The following is a 27,869-nucleotide window of genomic DNA, read 5'->3' on the forward strand; positions in this document are numbered from 1 at the left end:
AACGCGTAAATGGCCTGGGAATGCGTAAATAGAGCCGTTGGGCTCGTTTTTTATTAAAAAAAAAAAATTTTTGCATCTATAAAACCAATATCAAACCCAAACCAACACCAATATCACATACCAATATCACATACCACACCCAAAACCCAAAATCACCCCATCTTCCAAACCTTTTTTTAAAAACATGGCTGGAAATTGGTACCCAAACCTAGATTCAGATTACAGTTACGACGATTTATGGTCGGCACCGGACCAACCGATGTTTTATTCGGGGTCGCAACAATCATCCGGCTTTCAACCATCCAACATACAACCGTCTCCTAACTTTGTAGTTCCGGAGACACAAGAACCAGAAGGTGAAGCTGCGGGACAAAGAAGACGCGTCCATCGGAAAAAACAAGTTGCAACGGACGGGTCGGGTTCGGCTTCGACTGGAAGGACGAAACGGAAAACCACTCCGTGGTCATCGGATGAGAAGGAAGCCCTGTGTCGGGCTTGGATAGTCATTTCTGAGGATCGGCGTTGCGGTAATTGTTTTAACGTTTTTAAAAATGATTTTTAATAAAAAAGTTAAATAAAAAAGTTAAATGACTTACAAATTTATTTATGCATTTTGCAGCGGACTACCAAAAGAGCAAGGTCTTTTGGACAAAGGTTAGGGAGACGTTCTATTCGCTCGTTGGGAGTACAGAGCGGAACGCCGATATGATTTCGGGTCGGTGGACCGAAATCAGAAAATTTGTCGGCTTGTTTACTAATCTGTTCAACAGGAACGCCGGTCGTATGAGACCAAGTGGCAGTGACGATTTGGCGGTTTATAATTTCACTGTCGAAGAGTGGAAGCAGGAGTGCCTGCGGAGGTATGGGACGGTGAAGACGTGGGACGGTGTAAAGGTGTGGGAGAGGTTGAGAAGGTGTTCTAAGTGGGTTGAGCTGGTGGCGCCGGACCTTGATGCGGAAGTAGGGCCGAAACGGACTAAAACTAGTTCGTCTGGAGCGTATAGCACTTCCGCCGGGTCGGATTGCCGGGTTGGATTCGACCTAAACGTTGCGGGGGAGGAAACGTCTTCACCGCCGAGGAGGCGGCCATTGGGAAGGGACGCCAGGGGGAAAAAACCGGCTGAGGGGGAAGCCGTAAACATCAACGATCTTGTTGAATCCCTCAATAAATTCAACAAAACCATGGAGGTGGTCTCTAATGACAAAAAGGAAAAAAAAAGAATGAGAGATTTGGACTTCCTTACAAGAGACTTCAGTAACCTAAATCCGGTCGACCAAATGCTGATGGAAAAACAAAAGGAACGTATCCGGAAGAGGTTGATCGAAGAAGACCAAGCCGAAGAATAAGAATAATGTTTTTTTTAGTACTTTAAATTTTTTTTTAGATATTAATGTGTTTTTTTAATTAATGTGTGTTTTTTTAAATAATTTATGAGTTTTTTTAATAATACGTTTTTTAAATACATTTATAAAAAAATAAAAAAAAACCGCTCGCGCCCCCTCTCGCGCCCCTCCACACCATGTCCCGGGGCGCGAGCACCACAACCAACACCCATCTTATCAAGTTTCTCTCTCTGCCACACGTCACAATATTATTGGCTGGAGCCCCCACTCGCACCCCCTCTCACGCCCCCCACACCCCTCAGCCTCATATTCATATTTGAGTACTTCTAAGTTCTAATATTATATACAAGGTTATCTTTTTTGCATAGTATACATACAATATTATATGAAAAATTCTCAAAATGATCCTTTTTGAAAAAAGGAATCTTGTCGACAGCAACGTTTCTTTTAGTCAGCATGACATACATCGTCTTCTAGTTGGACCAAAAACTCATCATCCCGCTTAAAAGACGTCACCGGCGACGAGTTTGGAGGTGACACACCTGAAACGCCTTTTTATTGGGAGACGAAACGTTTAAAAGGAGACATTTTGAGAATATTCCCTCTGTATTTTATCTTATCACTAAATGTAACAGAGTAAAATGATAGCTTATCAACTACAAAAATGATCAAAATTCATTTGTTTTTTCCCCCAAAGTAAATGTCACATAACTGAAGATTCATTGATACAAAACATCATAAAAACACAAAGACTGTTTCAACAGAACACAAATTCGTTCGCTTAACTTCCAAATACGCGACGAAAGAAAACAACAATATTCACTTGACACTTTTCGCTTTGCGGCTGTTCTTTTCCTCGACACCCGACTGAGTAAATCTGTGTCTAAGAACCTCGAGAACGTCCTCAAATTTTAATCCTCTGCGGATTAACAAAACCATTTCATGATACAACACATCCGCCATTTCTGATAGCGTTCTTGATTCGTCTTCACCCTCTTCAAGTGTTCTGCAAAACTCATCCGCTTCTTCACTGAAAAATGTCAAAATGTATTGATAAGTGAACGTGCCAAAATTATCATAATAAAATAAAATAATATAAAAAAAAACCATTAGCATACCGGATCTTTGAGCACAATAACTTGTCATCAAGCAGTAAACGTTTTGTCCACGACGGTTTGCCTTGTTCGTTGTTTAACAATTCTTGTTTTCTTTTGGCAAGTGTGGATTCGAGCGAGTATAATGTGGTCAATGCAAGGTTATTTTCTTCAACCTTGAAATTAAGGAAATATTCAAATGGATTAAAAGATGAAAAATAATAATAAATTGGCTTAAGGGTAAGTAATGTGCACCTCGGGCTTGTTTAGAGAATCGAAGATGGACGTGTAGTAGCAGGTCTCGGATCCAGTGTGACATGTAGGACCATCGGGTTTTCCAAGATATATAATCTGGATAAATGTTAAATATTTCAGTGTGACAAGATGGATTCAAATGCATAAAAACTAATACAAGGCCTAGAACAAGGCTTTTCTATGCTCGTTCGTTTAATTTAACAGAACAAATGGTCGAACACGAACAGTACAAAAGGGATTTTCTTGTTCGTGTAATCGTGTTCGTTCATTAAGAAAACGAACGTGCTCATGCTCGTTTTGTTAATAGTATAAAAGAACAGTTCACAAATGTAAACAAACATATATAACTGAACATAGATGAACGAATATAAACGCACATAACTGATCAAATACAAATTATAAGTAAACGTGAATATCTTTCTGTTGGGCCTAAAAATTAGCAAAACTAGACTAAACTGTAACGGGTGATACTTTAATTTAACAAAACTAGACTAAGTTGTAACGGGCCTAACAATTTAAATGAATAATAAAGAAACAAACTTAAACAAACATAAACGAACGAGTCATGTTATCATGTCCGTTCGTTTATGTAAATAAATAAATAGTCATGTTCATGTTTATTCGTTTATTAACTAACCGAAGGCTTCACAAACGGTTCACTAAACGCTCGGTGTGTTTACACGCCTAACTAATACCAGTCACTTATTAAAAAAAAGAACAAATGTTGCGCTTTTCATGGGTTGAAGGTAATAATATAAGCACGAAAGAAGTCAAACTTACGGAATCACGATCACAATCAAGGAAAATATCATGAACATTGATGAAATTAAGAGACGTTTCGCCTTTGGTCCACAATGTTGATCTTGATCTACTATAAAAAGTAGCTTTCTTTGAAGTAATTGTGGTTGCAAGTGCATCTCTATTGGCAAATCCTTGCATTAATATTGCACCCGAGTCCACATTTTGAGCTATCGCCACAGCCAAACCCTTTTCATCCCATTTCACACTGTCCAATACCAAATTTATCTGAAATTTGTTCACACAAAATGATTATGTTTTTATTTGAATTTTTAAAGAAACTAAAGTAATAATGAACTATAAGGTTTAGAATAAGTTACCTTAGAATCAAGATGGGTATCATGATCCGGTTTCTTAGCGCAAGCTTTGACGGAATAGCATCGCTTGTTGGATCCATTGACGGGATTGAAGATGCATTCCCGTGAAGAAATTTTTAGAGATTGAAGTCCATGAAAACTAGCAAACGCCATGTGAAATAAAGAAAATAAACCTGTAACTGTTTTGAAGATATTATAACTTATAAGTAAGCTTCTGCGAATTAGGTTGAAATTAGGGGTGTAAACTAGCCGACACGCCCGTGAGCTACTCGAGATCGTGCTTGTTAAATACTTGAATCAAGCCGAGCTTAAAGAAGCCCAAGCTTGAGTTTTTATTAAGGCTCATTTAGTAAACGAGCCCGAGCATGAGCTTTTATTAATGCTCAATTACGAGCCAAAGCTTGAGCTTTATAAATACAACTCTAAATGAGCCGAGTTCGAGATTGAGCCATCCTAAATTAAAACTAATCAAGCTCGGGCACGACCCAAATAAAAATCTTGATAATAAAGAAACGATATCATCCTGAAAAAAGTCAATATTTTGACTTTTGAGTTCCTATCAAATGCAAAATTGAAATGATTATAATAACTTAATAATTCAATATGTTTCAATTTGATAATCACTTGTTCTGATAATACGTGCAAAATTGATAAAGTACAAGTAAATTGCTGCAAATTAAGTTGAAATTAGGTGTGCAAACCAGTAGAGCCACTCAAGATCGGCTCGTTAAGTACTCGAATCGATCCGAACTTAAACGAGCTCGAGCCAAAGCTTGAGCTTTTATTAAGGCTCATCTAATAAACGAGATCGAACCCGAACACGAGCTTCTATTAAGGCTCATTTAGTAAACAATCTCAAACCCGAGCATGAGCTTTTATTAAAGCTCATTTAGTAAATGAGCTTGAGCCCGAGCATGAGCTTCTGCTAAAGGCTCATTTAGTAAATGAGCTCGAGACCGAGCTTGACAAACACGAGCCAAAGCTCAAGCTTTATAAATACATCTCCAGACAAGCCGAGTTCAAGCTCAAGGCGCCTTAAACTAAAACAAGCTGAGCCCGAGCCTAATCAAGCTCGGGCTCGGCCCAAATAAAAATCTTGACAATAAAGATCCTGAAAAAGTCAATATTTTGACTTTTGAGTTCCTAATGCAAAATGTATGAATTTGATAATACGTGCAAAATACTCAAATCGAGCCGAGCTTAAATGAGCTCAATCTCGAGCCCAATATTGAGCTTCTATTAAGGCTAATTTAGTAAACGAGCTCAAGCCCGAGCCGCGAGCTGGACAAACATGAGCCAAAGCTCAAGCTTTATAAATACAACTCCAAACAATCCGAGTTCAAGCTCGAAGCGCCTTAAACTAAAACAAGCCAAGCCGCGCCTAATCAAGCTCGGGCTCGCCCCAAATAAAAATCATCCTGAAAAAAAGTCAACATTTTGACTTTTGAGTTCCTATCAAATGCAAAAAATTGAAATGATAAATGATTATAATAATAATAACTTAATGTTTCAATTACATAATCACTTGTTCTAATAACACGTGCAAAATTAATTATTAATTAATAACAGCGTAATATTGATTTCAGATTCATGTTAAAAATGAAACCCTAAATCCCTAATTAAAGAAATTGACGTAATAAATGTTTTAGAATAAAGCGATGATTAATAATACCTTGAAAGATAAAGGAGAATGAATCGACGGTTTGACGCCGCCGTCGCCGCCGTGCCGGAGCTACTTTACACTGGTTTGGGGTTTCCGGCGACAATGACTTTGTGTGATTTGTGACTTTTTTTATATTCCTGTTTTTATTTTATACACATTTTAAATAGGATAAAAAAGATTCTATTAATAAAATAATCAACTTTATATTATTATTATTATATGATTAAGTTTTTAAATTTACTTTTTAAGGTAAAGAAATTATTATTATCATTATTATTATTATCTAACCTTGCCATGTTAGTGTTATATTTCAAATCTAAATGTTTTTTCTTAAAGTATCACCTGACACGCTCTCTGATCGGCCTTGTAGTTAATTCAGAATATTGAATGTTAGCAGGGGCATAAACAGCCTTTGAAAAACGGGTATAAAAAACTTTTTTAGTGTTATATATTTATCAATTTCGACATCGTAGAAATTTCGACATCAAACCCGTAGAAACCTTGACAGCGAAATTAACCCATATTTAAATTAAAAATAATTTTATTTTTTCTAATTTTATTGTGTGACCCGACTAGAACCACTTAACCGGACTAGACACAAAAACCCGAGCTTTAGTGATAAACAGTCGGTCATCCGCCCCTCAAATATTTCCAAACCTTGTAAAAATAAAATCCTGACTACGCCACTAAATGTTAGGAAATCAATAAAGTAAAATACTACTGATGGACTCGGCATTTAACTTAATGAGAGCTGATGAGTGCGGTGGCGAAGTATATTGGTGGCCCGTGGTGAAGGTAAAAAAGTTTACCGGTCATCACTATGTCTTGTACAATGTAGTATTTGTTTAGTATTTATTTCGTATTTATTTACCTATCATCACATACAATTGCGATGGCAAACTTAAGCTTCGTGTTCTCATCGATCGTTCTTACGAAATTAAAATTTAGTATTTATTTCGTATTTACGTAAGAATAAAGTATTTCTCCTTAAACAAAGGGTCACAAAGACCCCAAAAAACATATTACTCTCTTCAACATTACAAGATGTATAGAATAATACATAGTAGTGTGTAATACAATTTGCATAATAAGTTCAAACTCAAAACTTGAAACACAAATTCAATAAAAAAAAAAGTATAGTTCTACAACATGAAATTAAAAAAAAAGAAAAAGATATATTCATAGTTTAAATGCTTCTCTAAACTTGATACTGAAACTATTGTCTAGGCTTTTCTTTGCTGCTGAACCGGTGTTTCCTTGCATCATGGCCACAAACTCGTTGTAATCTATGCGTCCGTCCTGTAAGAAAAAATATTAATAAAAATAAAAATCAAGAATATCAATATGATTACAGTCAAAAAGAGCCAAGCCACTCATAAAAGCTTGAGTCAAGCCGAGCTTAAATAAGCCAGAGCCCGAACTCGAACCTAAATTTAGCTTTTTTAATAAACGAGCCCAAGACTTACTATTTATATAAATAAAAATATAAATAAAATAAACCTTATTCAATATAATAAATGTATATTGCATAATAAAAAATATTATTATATATATAATAAAAACAACTAAACAATACATATTATGTTATTTATATTTCAATACCTCTACCATGAGTGGGATTATATTGGGTACGCTTATTTGTTCATATAAATTATAATTACCATTATATACAAGAATATTTATGTACATAAATCAATTAATAAATAATAAACGGCCAGCCAAAGCCGAACTTGAGCTTCAAAATTTTCTCACTAGTCAAGCTCAAGCTTTGTTAAGTTAAACAATCCGAGCCGAGCTTGGATTGTTTACGCCTCTAGTTGGGTCAAACACATATGTTGACCCATAAACATTTTATTTGTCAATCGTTACAATTTATTCATAAATGAAAATATGGAATTATAGAATAATGACTTACATTATCTTGGTCAACGTCTTGAATTAATTCTTCAAACCGAGCCTCTATGCCAAATTCATCGCACGCTTGTTGTAGTTCATCAGCTGTTATATAACCGCTTCCGTCTTTATCAAAGTATGAAAATGCAGCAAATAGATGATCTTGTTTCTCTATTTTATTCAGATGCAATGTTGCAGCAACAAATTCACCATAATCAATTGTTCCACTATTATCAACATCTGCCTGAATTCAGATATTAAGCATTGAATCAGAAGACATGATAGATTACATGTTCGACTTTCAAAGTCAAACAAACTACTTTTCAACTTCAAATTAACACGATTCACTTAACATTTTTACACAAGATTTATAACCATGATAACAAATATAAGAAGTGCCACAGACATCACAGTTTTAAGTGGAAAAGGTTCAAACTTTTGTTAAAAAAAACGAGTCTTGAAAATACAAGGTTTGACTAAAAGCTAGTCAATTCCCAGTATCAGTTGCACTGCTATGCTTTCTATCAATAAAGTCCTTTATTTGTATTTTATTTATTTATTTTGTAACTATTTTTATCATGTTATGCACTGGATTGGAAGACATGATAGATTATATGTCTGACTTTTAAAGTCAAACGGGACTACTTTTTAACTTCATATTAACAGTATTTACTTAACATTTTTGCACAAGATTCATAACCCCATCATAATGAATATAAAAAGCACCACGGACATAATACTTTTAAGTGGAAAAGGTTCAAACTTTTGTTAAAAAAATGGAGTCTTGAAAATACCAAGTTTGACTATAAACTAGTCAATGTCCGTCCTGTATTTAAATTATCAAGTTTAAACCTGTAAGAATAATGAAACCTGAAAACAAGTGTTTGGTTAAGGGCTTACTGCTTGCATGAGATCATATATTTCCGCTTCTTTAAGATTAGCACCGACTCTTTTTAATCCACTTTTAAGTTCCTCAAAAGTAATTTGACCACTGTTGTCGGTATCAATCATTTGAAACATTTGCTTTAGCCCTGCAATTTCTTCTTCGGATAAACTCTCCGCTATAACCTGCAAAAAGAAATTTTCCATGTGATACCCTTTGACTTAAAAAGATTGTCAATTTCAATGTTCAAACTTGGCCGGTGTGACTAGACGTGTAAACGAATCAAGCGTTCGGTGAATCGTGCGGCGGGAAGTTAGTTTATCCTCGTTTATTAATAAACGAGCGAACATGAACACATGCCTCATTCGTTCATTTATGTTCGTGAACGTTAGTTTATATGTTCAGTTATGTTCGTCCCAGAACCGCTCATTTATAGTGTTAACGAACAAACATACACAAACACGAACACATTCATTTTCTTAATATACGAACACGACCAAGAAAAACCCATTTGTTTAAATGTTCATTTTCGATCATTTTGGTTAAAGTTATACAAATAACACAAACATGCTCGATTTGCGTTCGTTACGTTCGTTTATGGTACTACGTTTGACCTCCAAAGTCAAACTTACCCTAAGAGCCATTTTCTTTAACTTGTTCATAGCTGAAAATTGCTTCATTCGACTTAAAACCGCAGAATCAAGAGGCTTGTCTGGGGCCACACCATCAACTTGAACCCATGGATGACCTTTAAAAAAGTTGCAATTGCGTTAATGATATTTAAATAGTAAAAAGTTATTTATAGTGAAAAACAAAAGGAACATGCATATGTAAGCAATAAATAAAATAAAATGAAACTCACATAAAACTATACCATTTACACCAATATGAAAATTATCTTTGTTATAAGTTTTTTTTTTTTTTTTTGGTAATCAAATCGAAGTTTTATATAATTTACTATAAAACGATTACAATAAAGTGGCAGGCAAACGGGCAACAAGCTGCGCCGCAACCCCCTTTCGAACAGCAAAGCCAATCCTGCTAAAAACTTCATAAGTTTAAACTCACATAAAACTTCATAAGCAGTTAATCTTTTTTTTGGGTCCCGCATGAGCATTCTCCTCACAAGATCTTTTGCTCCTCCAGAAATACTTGGCCATGGATCAGATTCGAAATCAAGATCACCTTGCAAGACTTGTTCAAATATTCCTTGCTCCGTTTCTATATACACGCAACAAATATATTATTACGCCTATCCGTTTTCAAATAGTAAATTACGCCTATCCGTTTTCAAAAGTGGATCTTTTATCGGGAAAACTAATATAGTATGTGGACAATAATGATGAGACAGAATAAGTACAAAAGTTTTCCTTTTTGCAATATTTTCAAAGTTAAAATTACCTATTTGTGCATTGTCATAATTAAGATTTGCCAACAATGTTCTCCTTTATGACCGTTCTTGAAGGGTATTTTAGACATTTAATCATCAGACAAACTCGTAAGTTTAACTCTAGAGTCTAACTAGAATCAAAAGTTCAAATTTTCACGGGAATGCAGCGATTATTTACGAGCGAAAATGAGAGGGTATATATGTAAGTTCTCAAAACTAATTAACTAACCGGCCCAAAACGGAGGTACTCCACTTAGTAGGATGTAAACAATAACCCCTGCACTCCAAACATCTGCTTCGGGACCGTAACGTTTTTTCAAGACTTCTGGTGCAACATAATACGGGCTTCCCACCACATCAGTAAACGTTTCACCTAAGGAAACAAAATCGTTAATTCAAAGCCGAAATAACTATGCAAAAAATTAATAGATTACACAATAATTATTGGCATATACGCAAAATTATTATTCTTCAAGTCACAGTAATCAAATAACAAATATACCTGGCTTAAAGAAAATCGATAATCCAAAATCAATAGTTTTTAAAAGTGCATCTTCTTTCTTATCCACAAGCAAGAAATTCTCAGGCTTTAAATCCCTATGAATAACTCCTAACGAATGGCACGTTTCCACCACACCAACAATCGTTCTCGTAAGCTCGGACGCCTTTTTTTCAGTATAATGTCCAACTTGAATAATCCTATCAAAAAGCTCACCGCCCGCGCATAATTCCATAACAACATGAACCGCAACCGCATCTTCATACGCACCTTTTATTGCTATAACGTTCGGGTGGCCCGCCAAATGATGCATTATCTGAATTTCCCGTCTTACATCTTCCACATCCTCTCCGGTTAACAACTTTCGTTTCGCAATCGATTTGCACGCGTAATGTTGGCCCGTTGACTTTTCTATACAAAGATGAGTTGTACCAAATTGCCCTTGGCCTAGTTTCTTCCCCAGAGTGAAATATTCCTTCAAATTACCGGTATTTCTTCGTAAAACCGACTCTCGAAGTCCGGGACTTGATACCCGTCTCATATGCGGACCTTTTTTGGGCTTCACGGGTTGCTGCTGCTGCTGTTGTTGTTCTTGTTCTTGTTTCTTTTCGGGTTTAGGAATTGTTATTTGCTCGGGTGGTTTGTTTTGAACGGGTAACGGTGATTCGGGTGGTTTGCTATGAGTTGAAGATTGTTCTCCGTTAGGAGTAGGCGGCTCGGTTGGGGTCCGCCACATTGCAGCAGAAACCGATTGAATAAATCCATTTTTGGAAATATTTGGTCCAACACAAGTATTTCCCATAGAGCTCCAAATTTCAATCACTTGTCAACGAAACAAAGATCTGAACTTTATAAAACAAAACCCTTAAAAAGAAAGTCAAACGATCAACCAGACTTCAATTAACTCCCATTTTAGCAAAACAAGATCAAAACATTACTTTTCAAGAAACCCCTTTTCTTGTTTTAACAAAAAGATCCAATCTTTCACTAATTTTTTTAGCACAATGACACAAAGATCTAAACTTTACCAACAACCAGCAAAAATAAAGTCAACCCCACTTCAATTGACAACAAAATAGTCAAAATTAGATCAAAAAATTACTTTTCAAGAAACCCTTTTCTTTAACAAATAGATCCAATCTTTCACTAATTTTTTTGCTCAAATGAATTAAAGATCTAAACTTTATCAACAACCAAGATAAATAAAGTCAAGCCCACTTCAATTGACTACAAGATTGGCAAAACAAGATCAATAGATTACTGTTAAAAAAACACCCTTTTCTTGTTTTAACAAAAAGATCCAATCTTTCACCAATTTTTTGCTCAAGTGAAACAAAGATCTAAACGTTACCAACAACCAACACAAATAAAGTCAAACCCACTTCAATTGACTCCAAGATTGACAAAACAAGATCAAAAGATTACTTTTCAAAAAAAAAAAACTTCCTTTTCTTGTTTTAACAAAAAGATCCAATCTTTCACTAATTTTTTGCTCAAATGAAACAAAGATCTAAACTTTACCAACAACCAAGATAAATAAAGTCAACCCCACTTCAATTAACTAGAAAATAGTCAAAATCAGATCAAAATCTCATCTCAAATTACCAAGAATCAAAATCAAGATTCAACTAATTGGCAAGAACAATCTATATAAATTAGGCAACAAAAATCAGATCAAGAACTAAAGAACTAGAAGCATTTTATCCACATAAATTAGGCAACAAAAGGGTAATCAAAAGTCAAAGAAAGTAATGCTAAAAACATGGGAAATGGTCAGAGCGTGTAAAATGGTATGTGACATGATAAGAAGAGACAAATGAATACTAACCAGATAGATTAGATTAGATATGCAGCCGGAAGAAGTGGGCTAAAGGTTGATGAAATTAGTTTAAGGTTTGATTTTCAACCCTATGGATGATGGATTGGATTGATTATACATGAACTTTATTTAATATCTTTCCTTATATATTTGTTTAGTATATCGGTTTTTATTTATCCTATGTCCTGACTATTATTATTTTGTTCCTACCGCTCTCATCTTTTAACGTATTTGTTCTCTAACGATCCATGACAGACAGAATTTTGATGTGTTTACTTGCAGGTCACTAGAAAAACATTTTTGGCCGGAAAATTCAGCTGGAAAACTCAACCTGGACACCGCCACCACCACCACCACTTGAGCATCGCCAACCGATTTCGACGATGGTTCTAGGGTTCCGGTCATCTTAATAATTGGGGCTTTTACTATAAAAAAGTTCCTAAAGGTCCGATCCAAGGTTACAAAGATGTTTGAGACGAAAATGTTGAGTTTTTCCGAAAAAAATGTGTGTTTTCCGGCCAAACACGTTTTTCTAGCGACTGGCAACTAATGGCATTAGGATTCTGGATTCTGTTAGTTGCGGATTGTTCGGAACAAATTCGTTAGTTGGAGTTGGCAGCGACTAAAAGATGATAGTTGGATTAATAAAAACTAATACACCTATTTGTTTCTATTCTGTTAAGACTTGAAAGAGTTTTGCAAATGAGCTTATGGTGGGTTGGTAAAGAAGAGACTTGGGTGTTTCATATGACCCCAGTTTCGATTCCTGCCCCTGGCATTTTGTTTCAGTTCACTAGTTGGATCCTTGAACTGAACGATTTTTATCTCACCACGTTGCCGTGCCTTCGGGTGAGTGTTCATGGGCATTGGCCTTAGGTGAGGGTTTTCCCCAGATCAAAAGGCGGGTGTATCGCGTGTGGTGAATTTAGTCGTTCAAAAAAAAAAGTGGGTGTTTACCTTTGAATCAGTCATATGTTGAGTGTGTTTGGTACACTAAAAAACATCTTTTAATGGTTTAAGTTTTAGAGATATGCTGAATGATTCATAAACTATCTCTTAATCAGTCAGATCTGTTAGTAATTCGAAACAAGACTGTTAAACTGCCGTTAATATTATTATTAGCATTAGTAACACACATGGGGTGGGTTCCTCACAAGATTTATTCATTCACATTTGTTTTTAAAATTGTTATGTTTTATCAAGAGATTACCTTTGTAACTCAATTTTAAAAGGGGCATCCTAGTGGTATGGTATCTTCCATTTATTTAAGATGCTGAGGGTTTAATCTTACAAGATGCATGTAATGTGATTTGTTAGATGTGCAATAGAGGTTTAAAATGTTAGATGTCATAAAGTAATTACCTTATACACGTGTAACTCTTACGAGGCATTAATTGAAGATACGAGGTTGGTCTCTAGAAATAATGTTATTGAAGGCTTGAAGATGATACAATGGAACTTGCCAAATCGGTCTAATGGTTTTATAATTGCTTGTTTGTGTTCATTTAAGTATGTTCATTTATGCTCGTTTATATTTGTTTGTGTTTATTTAGATTTGTTGATATATGTTCATTTATCTTTTTTTCAATGGCCATTTACATATATCCCCTTGCTAAGTTTACTCATTACATATTTACCCATCTCTTAAAAATCAATTACATATTTCCCCTCTTTAAACCACACATATTACATATCTCCTAATTTCATTAAAATTAACTAATTAAATGACTGTTTTACCCATAATGACATAATTAAATAAGTATTTACATATATCCTCTTCCTAAAAAGATCAATTACATATCTCCTCAAGTTCAATCCAATCCGATTCGATGCTAAAACAAACACATCGAACACTAATAAACCAATTGGCATCAAACTTTTTAACCAATAGTCAATCTAAAAAAGTTTTGGATTTCTTTTTTTACCAACAAAAACAACTCAAGTATAATAAAAAGTTATGGTAGTCATGTATGGCGGTGATGAGATGGCCAAAGCTTGCCGGAAAAATCGAGCTTGCCGGAAAAATCGAGCTTGCCGAAAGTAGGTTGGAGAAGATGATTTGATGGTATGGGTTTAACTATATAATTACTAATATAACTTGTGTTTTTTAATTAATTTATTAATGGTAAGGGATATGGGTAACTTAGTAATTTAATATGAAAAGGGGAAATATGTAATTGTTTGTTTAGGTGTGGGAAATATGTAATTAAGGGTGTTAAGTGTGACATCTCTCGATTTCGGGTCAAATTGTATTTATTTTGTATTTGTTTTTATGTTGTAAACCGACCCGATTTATATCCCGAACATTTTGAATATATGAAATATTGGATTTTATGTTACTAAAACATTCCCGCTTGTCTAATTTGAAAAACCCCTTTTACGGATTCGAAAATGGACTTAAAACGCTCAAGATACATAAAAAACGAACTTTCGGACGTGAACCGACGTGCAGACCAGCAGCAGACCAGCAGCCCCATCTTTTTTTTTTGTTGTTTTGTGATTTGTCTTTACCCCTCTTGCATGCAAACCTTGATATCACACCCCATGCTTGACCCTTTCAACCCACCCTATATATACACCCCTATCCCCTTCATTAATCCCTGCTCATTCATCTCTTTCTCTTCCAATTCTCAAGCATTCAAAGGTGTTCTTCATATTTTTTTGGCAAAGTCAAACTGACCATAGTCTTACATTATAATCAACTTGTTAACACTTATTTATACTTGAAGATTGTTATACAACATATATATAATAGCACCATTTGTACCTTCGGTGGGCATTTCTCCGGTCTCGGTCGGTTAAGTGTCCGGCCCATAAGACAAAGCTACATGGAGGACTCGTAGTAGTCCTTAATTATATATATTTTTCGCATCTAACCATCAAACTTGTTATACTTGTTTAACTTCTGCTCATCTTAGTTATATTTTACATTTTGAGTTTCCATGGTTATGGGTTTGTAGAATCTAACCTCGGTCTTATCCTGAAACAAGATCCGAACCGGAAACCGAACTTTCGTTTAAAGACTTTGTTGTTGACTTTTTGTATGTAAGACTTTTGTACTATTATTTATAAATTATTTTACAAGTTCTATGATGTTTGGACATGTGGTAACCATTCTTAGCCTTATTCCAAGATAAAAACCGAACCAAACCGAACTAAACCAAGTCTACTCGCTTAAGACACACAAGTGTGTTTTTAACCATTAAAGCTTATATATTTCTTTAAAAATACTTTATAAACTGATTTTAATTATTTTCACAAAGTACTTGGAATGTTGAAGCCAACTTGATCCTATAACAAAGTTTGGACCGACTAAACCGAACACTCGCTTAACGGACGTTGTTAGTTCTAAAACAATAGAACTACATACTTGGTTAAGTCTCTTTAAGATTTATTGAGTTATCTCATACAATTATTATTTTGGGAAAGTTGACTTTGGGTTTGGTCAAGTCACCAAGACCAAACCGACCACCCGAACACTCGTTAAAACCCGTTTTAGTATCTATATTATAAAGGGACTTGCTTTCTTGCATTTTTACCCACCTTATTACTTAACATAGGTTGAGTAAAATTAAGGGCTAGATACTTTAACCCGGTTTCGAGCAAACTTACATTGTTAAAGGACTATTATTATAATTTCTTAAATATTTACATTTTAAACCTTAAACTTTAAATTGTTTACATTTCTTATCATTTATTTTCGTTTAAAGACTTCCAAGACAACTTTTCTAATACAAGACTTCTTCTCCTTTAGGCTTCGTTCGTTAAACTCATCGTTCCGGTTAATCTCCAAATCATCAAATCTTTCAAGTTTATTACTTGAACGTGAGTACTTTCATCCCCCGTTTTTACTCTTTTATATTTTGGGGGTGACATTGCAAACTTATTCAAATCCAAATGATTTATACTTGAGTCTTAAACCACAAACTTTATTGTATACTTTACTTAAATAAATGCTCGATTTGGTGATTATATGCTTATATGCTTAAGTGCTAACGTGTTTACCGCTTTTAGATGGTTGATTCATAAATCCGAGTATATCTGGCATCCCCTGATAGAAATGTGTCATTAATGTATTCTTATTAACGATTTCATACAAAATCAGAGTATATTTGGCATCCCCTTATAGAAAGGTGTCGTTAATGTATTCTTATTAACGATTTCATTTATCTAAATTGTTGCTATTATTTATTGTTTTGTATACAAGTTGTGGAATTTCATATTATATATCTATTGTTCAAAAACTATGAAATTGCTCACCAACCTTTGTGTTGACAAAATCTATTTATGCAATGTTACAGGTTTGACTTTAGGTTGACTCGAGGACTTGAAGAAAAAACGTTATCGAGACTATTAGGATATTAGCAAAATGAACAATATATTATTTACTATGATTTGAATTCGGTTATTGTATGAACAAGTTATGTGACTCTTTGTGTTTTTATGAATTTAAATGAGTTGATTAAATATTGTCACTTAATAGTGTCGTGTGCGATGAACAATCGGTTGCGCCCCGACATTTCCGTCATGGTCGGGGTGTGACATTAAGTAAGTAAGGAGAAATATGTAAAAATCCCTTATTTTAAAATCAATCAAATTGTTCTTTTCAAAATTTATAATTAATTAAATCGTTTATATAAACTTTGATACTTCGATTAATCATCTCGTTAAAATATATATGGGTTATAGATGTACAAGATAGTAAGATACTGTAGAACAGAGAAATTAGTGGAAATAAATCAATCTATAAACAAAGGACATATACATAATATTTTTCTGATATTTATCTTCTAATAATTCATCGCCCTCTTAGTAGTAGGAGGATAGCAAATGCACCCAATGGATCTGAACTGGTGAATAATCCCTTCGGTCTCCCTTTGTAACAATATGATCATACTGTAGGAATGTGTAATACACAAATGTACCTAACCCGTACCTTTTCACGAACAAAATGCATGTCAATTTCCACGTATTTATTGCCTTGATATTTTACGCGATTGCCCAAATGGTACATAACAAAATAATATCTCAATAGATGATGCTGGTTGATCTCAACGGAAACCCAAGCTCAATAGAACGGGTTGTCATACATGATGTAGAAAAATGTATAAAATAATAACCATATTTGGATTTAAAACATTTTAACTACTGGGCATAAAACAAAAAAAAATCATTAATTACCTAAATATTGAAGACTAAAATAACTGTAGGAACACAAAAACATGGCATTTTGCCACCACGCCTGTCATGACTCTTTTATTAATCACCACGATCAACTGTTTAACTATCTAAGATAACTTTAGTCTAATAGAATTACAATTTGTACATAAGTAACCTAGCCGACAATCCTAAGCCTAAGCATCATTGATTTATGCTTCAAATACAATACTATCTCTATTCTTTATTGTTGAATTATCCTCTTATTTCTCGAACAAATTAACCCAACAAATGTATCTTCAAAAAACTTATAATTATATATAAAAAAACAGATTAAAATAAATAAAGTTGCTAACATGTCAGTAGCTGTAACCTTTATTATGATGTGTAGGGTGTGTGGCAGATCAAGATATTAATGGAAATGGAAACAATTCTCTTGTTTGTTTACGAAAGAAAGAGGTGAGAAATGGAAATAAACCATTTCCATTTTTCTGATTTCTTTTCTCTAAAAAAAGCGGAGAAATCATTTCCATTTCCCTATTCTGCAGCTACGATCAATGAACCCTAATACGGGGTTTTCTTCTCAAGATTAAAAAATTGCAATAGATGAACGGACGTTAATTCTCCGATTCGGTATGTTATTAATCTGCAATTATCATCTCTTTTCGACTCCCATTACATTACTACTTGCCGACGATTTTAATTTTTGGGTTTCGAATCTAGGATAATCGCTTTGTTGTCGATGAGCATAACAAGAAAGAGATATTGTATTCTAATCATGTACTTCTAATTTCTGTTTTTGGGTTTCGAATTTGTGGTAATCAAGAATATGAACAGATTATCAAAAAGGTTTTGTTTCCATTTGGGTTTGAATGTGTGATTTTAAATACTCAAATCATCTGTAGATTTTGTGGGGATACAACTTAGTCTTCTTATGTGCCAGATGCTTATTCTTTTACACAATTTGACTAGGGTTAATTAGCAGGCTCTTCTTGATTCGACTTGCAGGTATTGAAAGCCTAAACTAGCTTCTGTATTATTGTTTTCTATCATACCATATCATTGTTTTCAATCCAGAATTTACAGGGAATAGGAGAGCAGTTGAATTATGAAGTACACATTTTATTCGATAGAAAAGCTTAGCTTTTTTCATAGTCTGATTATCCTTATAAAAATTGAAATAAATCTAATTCCCTTTATGGCAACAAAATGTGATGAATTTGTGGTTTGGCATAAAGGTAATAATGTTATGCATATGGTAACTATGTTATCAATTGAGAAGAATGGTATTAGGGCTCAAAGCATACTCAATTATATGATGAATTTTTAATGTGATTAATACATGTTCACAATATTAAAAAGTCAATTGCAATTTAATGGAAATATATTTTTTTCACACATGTAGTTTGGTGGAATCAACTGATAGTTATTATGAACTAGAAAACATTCCATTTTGACAATTCTTTATTGTTCATTGATAAATATTTGTATGTGTATGCAGGTTCACCGGTTGGCGTGATGTATTGTCACATGTCATCAATGCAAGGATAATGTGTAAAGGACGATAATGACATGGGCAGTCTTTGAATAAAATTATCGACAAGGAAATCAAAGTGTCTTCATACCTAGGAGTTTGTTTGAAGATTAGTAGATCTTTAAAAGCAAGTTAGTTTTTATCTTTACTATGTATTTAACATTTCACACATAAGTGTTGCTTAAAAAGCTCACGTAGGATTTACTATATCATAAAAAACTTGTGTTTTTAGTTTGGGTTAATGCAGAACCTTAATTGTATAATTATGCATTTGTACGTAGACATGGCAGATTCAAATATAGTGAGAGGAGTTACTCGGAGCAAGCATACCTGGACAAATGATGAAGATGCAAAGCTAATTGATGCATTAATGAAGATACATGCATCCGGAAAGTATGCTGGTGCTGACAATGGATTCAAACCAGGTTATTTAAATGGTGTTCAACAATTGCTAGATGTAAGTCTTCCTAACTCTGGCCTCAAAGCAGAACCACATATAAAGTCTAGGATGAAGACATGGAAGACACACTTTAGCATTGTATATGATATGGTGCATACAAGTGGGTTTGGTTGGGATGAACAAAAATGTTGTATTATTGCCGATGATAGTGTTTGGAATGAATACGTGAAGGTATATTCTAAAAAATATGTTTATTAGATTTTAAAATTTTAGTCTAATTTATTTGTAATTGTCTTGTAGTCTCACAAAGGTGCTGTGAATTTTCGTGACAAGTCATTTCCTTTCTATGACAAATTGTGTATCATATTCGGTAAGGATAGAGCTACTGGTAGTAAAGCAGTTGACCTTGGAGAAGAATATGTTGTTCAAGAGACGCAAAAAAGCTCACATGTTGATATTGAAAACTTTGATTTTGTTGATGAAGCCGTTCCAAATGTTGATAGATCTGAAGGACAAACAGGAAGTGTAACAAGCAAGCGCAAAAGAGGTAGAAGCACGGATGCAGATGAGATATATCAAGAGTCTTGCAAAGATATCAAGGAAGTTTTGCTTCGATTTGGGGTGATGGTGGGTGAACAACTTAGCAAAGAAGGTATGGAGGCTCGTGAAATCTATGAAAAGGTTAGTGATGAGTTGAAAGCTTTACCAGGTATCACTACGAAAAAACGGTTCAAAGCAGCTCATTTGATTGGTAAAGATGTGGATCTAGGACGTTCTTTTCTTGCGTTGACAATAGAAGAGAAAATTGAGATGGTCGAGTTGTATACCGATGGTTCAATGGGATAGTTGTGTATGGTTGAAGTATGTTTTGTATGTGAATTGGTTTTAACTATGGTTGATGTTTTTTGCTTAAAAACTATGTTTTGTATGTGAATTGGTTTGATCAATGCATATTTTGGTTGGAATTTATGCATCTTTTTATATGTTTTTTATTTTTTAATAAATATTTGTTACGAAAAAAATACTTGTGCTAATGATAAAGTTGATATAATTCTCTGTTTATTTTCTATGTACCAAACAAGAGAAATGATTCTCAGCTATATTTCTCTACTGAAATCTCTGTACTACCAAACAGAACAGTCAATTCTCATTCTCCAGACAAATTCCCTTTCTCTGCAATTCCATTTCTCTACAATTCCATTCTCTGTACCAAACACCCCCTAAATACTTTTAAGATTGTTTGAAAAAGATGCCATAAACTATTATCACTAGCTAGTAACGACTTATGAGATTTAAATTACCAAATAACATTAAGCAAATGGTATTTTGTGAATGGTAAAATAGAATTACAAGTATATTAGGTAGTAGCGTCGGCTCTCCCCCCATGCAGGGCTCACCATCTGCGTCAGGCCTAGTTCTGAGTGAGGGGAAGGGGCACTAAAATTTTAAAAAATAATGTGTATGTAGAAAAAATAATTTATGTTTATATACGAGTCTGGATTTATATAATAAAGGATTAAAGAGTCTAAAAGCTATTCAAAAGTCCAAATATAAAACAAGACAGAATTACAAATTTTGTCATTTAAAAAAAGTCAAATTACGGTTCGTGTCCTTTTTTAAGTTTCCTTGCAGGCGGTATCCTTTAAACATTTTTTTCCTACACGTTATGTCCTTTACGCTAACTGGGTTAGAAAAACTCAGTTAAATACCCTCACGTGAGGCGCATGTGAGGGCATTTTTGTCTTTTCGCCTGTAATTTGTCTAATATATATTAAAATGATTCTCTCTCTCTCTTCCCATCTTCTCTCTCTCTCTCTCTCTCTCTCTCTCTCTCTCTCTCTCTCCACACCAACACCAACACCACCACTTCTTCTTAAATCCGGCACCATCTCCTGGAAACAAGCCGATGAGGCCATTCCGCTCCGGCGAGGAAGACGACAACACCATCTCTGGTCTTCTTCTCCGGCGAGGAAGACGGCAACACCATCTCCGGTCTTCTTCTCCGGCGAGGAAGACGACAGGATTCTTAACCCTAATTAACAACAACCATCCTTCTTGTTCGCTAGATCTGGGACGTTTTTTCTCTCCACTAGATCTGGGACAAATCGAAACCCTAATTCCTACTGCTTGTTCTTATAATACGTGTGTGGGTGATTATTTGCCATGGCTATTCAAAACAGCGGTGGTGGATGGGTTGGAGGTGGCCGGATCCGGTGGTGGTGGAGGTAGAGGCGAAAGATTCCGGTGGTGGTGGTGGCCGGATCCGATTGGGGGTTTTGGGTATGGGTGTGAAGAAACGTGGATCTACTCACTGGTAGCAGATCTACTTTCCTCGGGTTTTGATTGTACTATTTCACCGATGATTCTTCTGGATCTGTGTTCTTCCACCTACAAAATGAACAACGCCGTTAACTTACCCCTCAGAAAGGGACAGAGGGGTCCTCTTTGGGGTAACCCTCCGGCGTGAGAATAAGTATGTGTAGGAGAAGATAATAATGTGAGAGTAAGGGAATTTGGAGAGTATTGCTTAATAGCTGGATGCTGTATGATTGTGTGACTATGTGTTTCTGTATGTAACTGGCTGTGAGTGAATGTAATTCAATATGATTGAATGTGATATCACTGCCTGTAACTGTCAATGATTGAGTATGAATGTGTCCATCAAAGTGGAGTTGATGCTGTATTTATAGTGCTAGGGTTTCCACTGATTGGGCTCAACCTCGTTGGCCTCCTCCAATCGCATTGCGCCACGTGTCCTCTGGGACACCTGGCGCTTTCTCGTTGGTTGTAATCGCGTGGTAGCACCCATGTCATGCTGAGTTGTCGGCCTTTCATTTGGCAGCTGTCAACATCAGCATATTCTTACTCCTTAAAAAGATGCCTTCTGGAAGGTTGTCTGACATGCACAATCTAGGTTGCCCTAATCCTGATTTGGATAAGGACGAGGTCGATTATGTGCATGTGTGATATGCGCCAATCCTGAGGATGCGCGAGGTCTTCTCTTTATTCTCACGCGCAGATATTTCATGCGCAGATGTGATATGCACGAGCATGTGATATGCGCCGCGCGCTGATGCGCCGCGCGCATATGTGATGCGCGAGCATATGTGTGCCTGATATGCCTGAGCATGTTTTGTATGCGCCATGCGCATAGGTTTTGGCTTTGTGCCTTCATAATGTCTTTATCTTGTGGGTTGACCCGCCTTGCTCGGTGCTGAGGCGGGTACATACCTCTTCAAGCCCCCCCAGTCTAATGTGTGTCTTATCTCGCGCTAGCGCGGTAAGATAGATATTAGACTTACTGATTTGGTCTTTTTAATGGGGTTTTGTCGTTTTCTTGGTTGATTCCATCGTTGCGCGAAGTTCTATCCATTTGGTTGAAACGAAGGGTCCAAACACGTGGTTGGTTGGTGGTGACGTGCGCCGTAAACGTGTCAGACGTTTCGTGTGCTCGAGGTGCTACAGTTGCCTTTCATGTCCCCTCGCACAGCTGTCTGGAACACGTGTCGCGCTCGCATTGGTTTGCACCTGCGAGTGGGGGCGCGTGTCTGATCTGTGGCAGTTCCGTTACGTTTTTATGTCCCCTCAACAGTGTTAGGGACACGTGCCGCGCCCTCGCTGGCTTACACCTGCGAGTGGGGGCGCGTGAAATCCGATCAGTTGCCACTTTTCTCTCTCCTGGGCCTATAAAAGCAGGCCCTTAGGAAAAAAAAAATTTTCTTCATCTTCATTGTTGTGTACTCCAATTATTCCGATTTTCTGGTTATTGCTTCCGAATACCCTGTTATCTGTTGCTGTTATTATTGTATGTCTGATAGCTCAGACTCCTCTAACCCCTCAATCACCTCTATTGCCTCTCGAAGACGTCGTGTGAAATCTGTGGTGATGTCGACATTGAAGCAAAAGGGCAAGGGGAAGAGGGTTGTTGAAACCACATCGGAGGAGGTAGGGAGGACCAAGGCCACCAAAAGGTGGAATGAAATCCCCTGCAAATTGAGGCAGGCCGATCTCGACAGCCTCATCTCGTCACAGGGTTTTCTCCCTGTGTTTGGCTGCATGTTGCCTGTGGCCGGGCAAACGGCGGCGGACCCGCCTCCCGGCTATATTTCACTGTACACCCATTTTTTCACCCACTGCAACCTTCGTCTTCCGATGACAAGGTTTGTAGGCGCGGTGTTACGGTTTTTTGGGATACATATATCCCAAGTCCATCCGTTTGGACTTGTGCGCATGACTCATTTCGAGTTCATGTGCAAATCACAGCGCGAGGAGCCCACCCCTCGTCGCTTTCAATTTTTTTACAAGCCCAAGATCCAAGATTCTTGGATCTCCTTTATTCCTCGCAGTCAGAAGGTTAAGTGCAGCACCGTGTCATTCAAGAGCCTTCATGACTGGTCTGAGAGATTCTTCTACATCAGGGCTGGTGTAATCCCCATCCGCATGACGATGCGCGCGATTGATTCTGCGCCCGCGGATGCGGATGTTATTAAGAACCCAACCGGCGCCTGGGTTAAGAAACTGATCGCCGAACCATCCCCCGCCAAGAAAATTCGCGAGGAGGCGCTGGTGGGGGTCGGCATGAGTAAGCTGTGGGCCGACCGCGCGGCGGAGCCTGTCATCCAAGTGGACGGCTTGCGTAAGTTATCGCATTGCTTTATTTCCGCGCTAATAAAATTTGCCTTTGCTGATATTAGTTGTCTTGTTTTTGCGCAGTAACCAAGGAGTTTGTCCACGCCGCCTACGACGATCAAGTGGAGGGTGGCTCCGTCCCGCTGGGGGCTGGGGAGGTGTGCTTCCCAGATCGCTTCGATGACATGTTCATCCCTGTGGATCTGGAATTTGACTTTGATAGCGACGCGCCTGGTAAGCCTTCGCCCTTATGCTTATTCCTTTAGAATACCAAAGTTTATTAACAGTTCTGTTGCTTGTATTTGCAGATGCGCTCGAAAACTACGAGCTGGAGCTCGCGGAAGAGGAGGAGGAGGAAGAGGAGGCGCCCCTACTAAAGCGCAAAGCTAAGGGGAAATCTGGCGCAGGGGGCAGTAAGAGACAAAAGAAAGATGACACCCCTGTCGCTCATCCCCATGCTCAAACGAAGGGACCTGAGGAAACCCAGGTGTTTACCACCAAGGTTTCTTTAGCTTCCCTTCCTGTGAAAGTGGGCAGACCTCCTGTCCACTTGAGGCATGGTGGCGTGACCTCCTCCCTTCGCGCGGCTGAAGAGAGTAGCAGTGTCGCGCCTGCGAAAGGTATACTCTGCTTACCCCTAATGGTTCAATGAGGGCGATTCTGATTAAATTATAATTAAATCTTTTCGCATTTGAATGTTTGCAGGACCGGCGACGGTAGCAGATCAGCCGCAGGCGCGACAAGGTGCTTTTGCTGCGCCGGGGGCTGCTTCGAAGTCCCCTGTTCTACCCTCAGAAAAGGGTAGAATGAACTTTATGGCGATGTTCGCCGCGCGAACTGAATTGCGCGAAGGTATGTTTTGCGCCATTGTCTTCTGAATTTTTTGTTTTGATCAAATCATAAACCCCTTTTTTGTTGTTGATCTGTTCATAGGAGTTGTAGCTGGCGTAGAAGCTGCTGGTGACACTCCTGGCGCCGTTGCCGGCGCCGCTGGTTCTGCTCCTGCTCCTGCTAATGCTGAGTCTCCCCTTATTGGGATTACAAAGGAGCAGGAAGCCGTGTTGCGCGCCGAACTGGCGGCGTCGAGACCTCCCTCGCCTCCTCCTACACGCAGCCCTCCCCGCGAGACTGGTTTGGAGCCCTCCAGGTCGCAAGAGAAGAGGCCTATTGAAGAAGATGAGGAGGATGAGGGGGCTCAAGCTGAAGACTCCTTGGGAGACCGCGCCAGCCCTGCGATGCCACAAGACTTCGCAGCGCAGACTTCTGGTGGGGCTGGCGCTGATTTTTCTGCTTCATCCCCGCAGGTATGTTTTTATTTGCTGCTCCGCTGCGCGTACCTCCATATAAGTATGTTTTATGACTTAGAACATTTCTTGTGTTTTGCAGGAAGGTGACCACGTTTACCGCCCGAGATGGAATATTAATGAAGACAGTTCCTTCCAATCCATGGGCGTATGCGAGGACTTCTGGGCTCATGCCGTGCCTCCTACTGAAAGGAGGTATCAGGAGGAGCGCACCAGCGCTGACTTGCTCAACGATCACATTTTCGCTGGGTCAGCTTTCTTTGCTGCCTCCCAAGAGCTTCATCGCGATTATATTAAAGTACGCGATGCTCTTGTGGCAGCCCAGCAAGAGGCTAAGGTGGCTGCCTGGAACCTTTTTGATGCTCGCGCAAGAGCTGAGAAACTCCAGGCGGAGCTGAGCGAAAACCGAGCAAGTGCCAACACCGCATTTATTAAGCGCGGGCATGAGCTCCAAGCTGCGCGGGAGAAGCAGCAGGTGGCGGAGGCCGAAGTTGCCAAGTACGCGCGGAGAGTGCGTGTCTTGGAACAGCAGGCGGAGGCGCGTGACCAAGCTATCGTCCAGAGTATCACTGAGAAATCATCTCTGGAAAGTGAGGTTGCGCGCCTTAAGAAGGAGTTGGCGGCCGCGCAGGCCGATAGAGATGAGGCCTTGGCGACGGCAGCGTCTAGCCAGGAAGCACTTGATGCTGCGCGGGCGGAGAAAGGAAAAATTTTGGCGGCAGCAGCGTCTGATAAAGAGGAGCTAAAAAAGACCAAGGAAACTGTTGAGTTATTAAACTCCCAGGTTCCTGCCCTCGAGACGTCTGTTGCTGGCCTCGCGCAGGATCGCCAATGGCTAGTGTCACAGGGCATGACTCGTTGCGCTTTGGCGATGAAATATTCTGCCGAGTTTCAAGCCCTTGTGATGGACTGCAATGCTGCCGCGCGCTTGGTGGGCCGAGCTGAAGGGTTTACGGATGGGTATGAATATGGCATGTTGAAGAAGAACCCATCCGAGTACCCTTACAAGAGCGACGCGGCCTGCGCGGACATGGCCGCGGTGGGGGAGAAGTATATGAATACTCCCATCTCCATCCTTATGCAGGTACGTTGACCTTAATGAGTTTTTCTTGATTAATTTTCCAAGTGTTTTGTACTCAATACTTTTCTAATGATTTGCAGATAGCTGCGCTTGCTGACCAGCCCGACCTCGGCGCGCTAAAGAAGTTGCTCGATGAATGCGAGAGGGCTGGTGGAGATGATGGTGGCGCGGGGGATGTTGCCCCTGCCAGCGGCTCTGGCGCGGCGAAAGAATCTGCTCCTGACACCGTCGTGATAGAAGACTCCATTGAGGAGGAAGAACTTGACTATGGTCAGTTCGGAGATGAGGAGCGGGCCGCGCCAGATGCTGCGGGAGATGATGAGGGTGATGAAGTGGCTGACGTCGACGTGGAGACTTGAGAAGCCCTTCATCTTTCTAAATTTGTTTTTTTTTTTTTTTTTTGTTATACTTGTAATTTGTAACTCATCACACTTGTAAATTTCAATGCTATGGAATGAAATTTGTTTTCCCTTTTTCACATCTTGCGCATTTCCATTCATCTCTTCATGTTTGCTTGTATAGATATAAGATATGCTTGCACGTTAAAATAAGAACAAGGTTGTAAGGAAATTATTTACTTAACCATAGTTCTATTTTGTAAGTGGTTTCGCAGTATCTTGTTTATGCTGACACGCGCGATGACTTTTCACTATTCCTTTTTTGCGCGTCGTTTTCGCGCGTTTTTTACATGGAATTATGAGTTTTAGCCATTACATGTCAGCATGTGTTACTCAGATATCCACTATGATTCCGCGCGCGACCTCGACCTGAGACCTTAACAACTATGATTTGGCATGTACTTTGCCTTAGTTGTGTTTAGGGATTTTTATGATCAGGCTGCGCGGGAAGTAAGATGGATGTTTGTGAGTGTTTTGAGCTAAGGCTCTTTGTTTTGGGCTAAGGCCCTGACGTTTTTAGAGTTAAGACTCGTTAACGTGTTTGAGCTAAGGCTCGTAGGTTTGGGCTAAGGCCCTGACGTTTTAGAGTTAAGACTCGTTAACGCGTTTGAGCTAAGGCTCGCGCATGTATGTTTTACTTCGTTTTATTTTGTTTTGAAGTCAATATAGTGTTGTCATATTGCTCCAAATTAATAAAGGAAGTGTGAAACATGTATGCAAAGGTAATAGAACAATTATTGAAAGATAGCGCGAATCATCATTCATGATGGCTTAAAAGCCTTGATTACATATTTGAATTTTTACATGAAGCATTTTCTAAGCTGTGCTGCGTTCCACGCGCGCGGTATCTGTTTTCCCTTCAAATCTTTTAAAGTGTACGCGCCTTTCCCCAATTCTTCTGAGATTTGATAAGGTCCTTCCCAATTGGGGGACATCTTTCCTGGGGGTATTGCGCGGCTAGCTTCATTGTTTCGATGGACAAAATCATTTTTCTTGAAGTGGCACTCTTTAACGCGCTGATTATAATATTTTTCCAGCTTTTTCTTGTATTTGGCTTCATTGATGATAGCCGCTTCTCTGCGCCCTTCAAGCAAGTTGAGGTCCAATCTTCTTTCGCGCTCGTTATCAGTCTTGCTCATCATGACTACCCTATGGGATGGGCATCCAATTTCTGCTGGGATCATAGCCTCTGTCCCATAGGTTAGGCTGAACGGGGATTCGCCATTGCTAGTTTTGCTTAATGTCCTGTGCGCCCACAGGACATTAGGTAACTCTTCGACCCAAGAATGAGATTCTCCCTCCAACCTTTTCTTCAGCCCATTTAACAAACTTTGATTCGCGCGCTCCACTTGGCCATTCCCCTGAGGGTGGTAGACCGAAGTGAAGATTTGGTTGATGTGCAATTCTTTGA

At 38.1% G+C, this 27,869-nt stretch overlaps 2 protein-coding genes across 4 annotated transcripts; both read right to left on the reverse strand.

Moving 5' to 3' along the window:
* Positions 1 to 2,012: 2,012 nt before the first annotated feature.
* On the reverse strand, positions 2,013 to 3,961 carry LOC143569358 (histidine biosynthesis bifunctional protein hisIE, chloroplastic-like). Its single transcript, XM_077055297.1, has 5 exons — positions 3,812 to 3,961; positions 3,474 to 3,719; positions 2,694 to 2,789; positions 2,463 to 2,614; positions 2,013 to 2,374 (listed from the first exon to the last, which is right to left on the reverse strand). Exons 1-5 carry the CDS (start codon positions 3,959 to 3,961, stop codon positions 2,164 to 2,166), a joined length of 855 nt encoding a protein of 284 aa, XP_076911412.1. The 3' UTR covers positions 2,013 to 2,163.
* A 2,545-nt stretch (positions 3,962 to 6,506) lies between these two features.
* Positions 6,507 to 12,033, reverse strand: LOC143569371 (calcium-dependent protein kinase 1-like). Of its 3 annotated transcripts, none has more exons than XM_077055305.1 (8): positions 11,965 to 11,979; positions 10,140 to 10,983; positions 9,867 to 10,010; positions 9,316 to 9,468; positions 8,880 to 8,995; positions 8,265 to 8,432; positions 7,387 to 7,608; positions 6,507 to 6,770 (listed from the first exon to the last, which is right to left on the reverse strand). In XM_077055305.1, the coding sequence occupies exons 2-8, from the start codon at positions 10,936 to 10,938 to the stop codon at positions 6,651 to 6,653; spliced, it is 1,722 nt and encodes a 573-aa protein (XP_076911420.1). In that variant the 5' UTR covers positions 10,939 to 10,983; positions 11,965 to 11,979; the 3' UTR covers positions 6,507 to 6,650. The 3 variants fall into 3 exon arrangements, with proteins under 3 accessions (XP_076911420.1, XP_076911419.1, XP_076911418.1); XM_077055303.1 differs by having other exon boundaries at positions 6,508 to 6,770; positions 10,140 to 10,978; positions 11,965 to 12,033; XM_077055304.1 differs by lacking the exon at positions 11,965 to 11,979 and having other exon boundaries at positions 10,140 to 11,229.
* Between the last annotated feature and the right edge of the window lie 15,836 nt (positions 12,034 to 27,869).

The sequence above is a fragment of the Bidens hawaiensis genome, unplaced genomic scaffold, assembly GCF_021521415.1.
Source record: "Bidens hawaiensis isolate Kalapana, Puna unplaced genomic scaffold, B.hawaiensis_p1.1 tig00024462_1, whole genome shotgun sequence".
Classification (NCBI taxonomy): Eukaryota; Viridiplantae; Streptophyta; class Magnoliopsida; order Asterales; family Asteraceae; genus Bidens; species Bidens hawaiensis.

Bases quoted from the DNA above. Each gene is read 5' to 3' on its own strand.
- LOC143569371 (XM_077055305.1), bottom strand. From the start codon at position 10,938: ATGGGAAATACTTGTGTTGGACCAAATATTTCCAAAAATGGATTTATT. The intron at 7,609-8,264 runs GTAAGCCCTTAA...ATCTGAATTCAG, and splicing joins TATATGATCTCATGCAAGCA to GCAGATGTTGATAATAGTGG. The intron at 6,771-7,386 runs GTAAGTCATTAT...TTTTTCTTACAG, and splicing joins AAGACGTTGACCAAGATAAT to GACGGACGCATAGATTACAA.
- LOC143569358 (XM_077055297.1), bottom strand. From the start codon at position 3,961: ATGGCGTTTGCTAGTTTTCATGGACTTCAATCTCTAAAAATTTCTTCA. The intron at 3,720-3,811 runs GTAACTTATTCT...AACAAATTTCAG, and splicing joins ATACCCATCTTGATTCTAAG to ATAAATTTGGTATTGGACAG. The intron at 2,375-2,462 runs GTATGCTAATGG...GACATTTTTCAG, and splicing joins TTATTGTGCTCAAAGATCCG to TGAAGAAGCGGATGAGTTTT.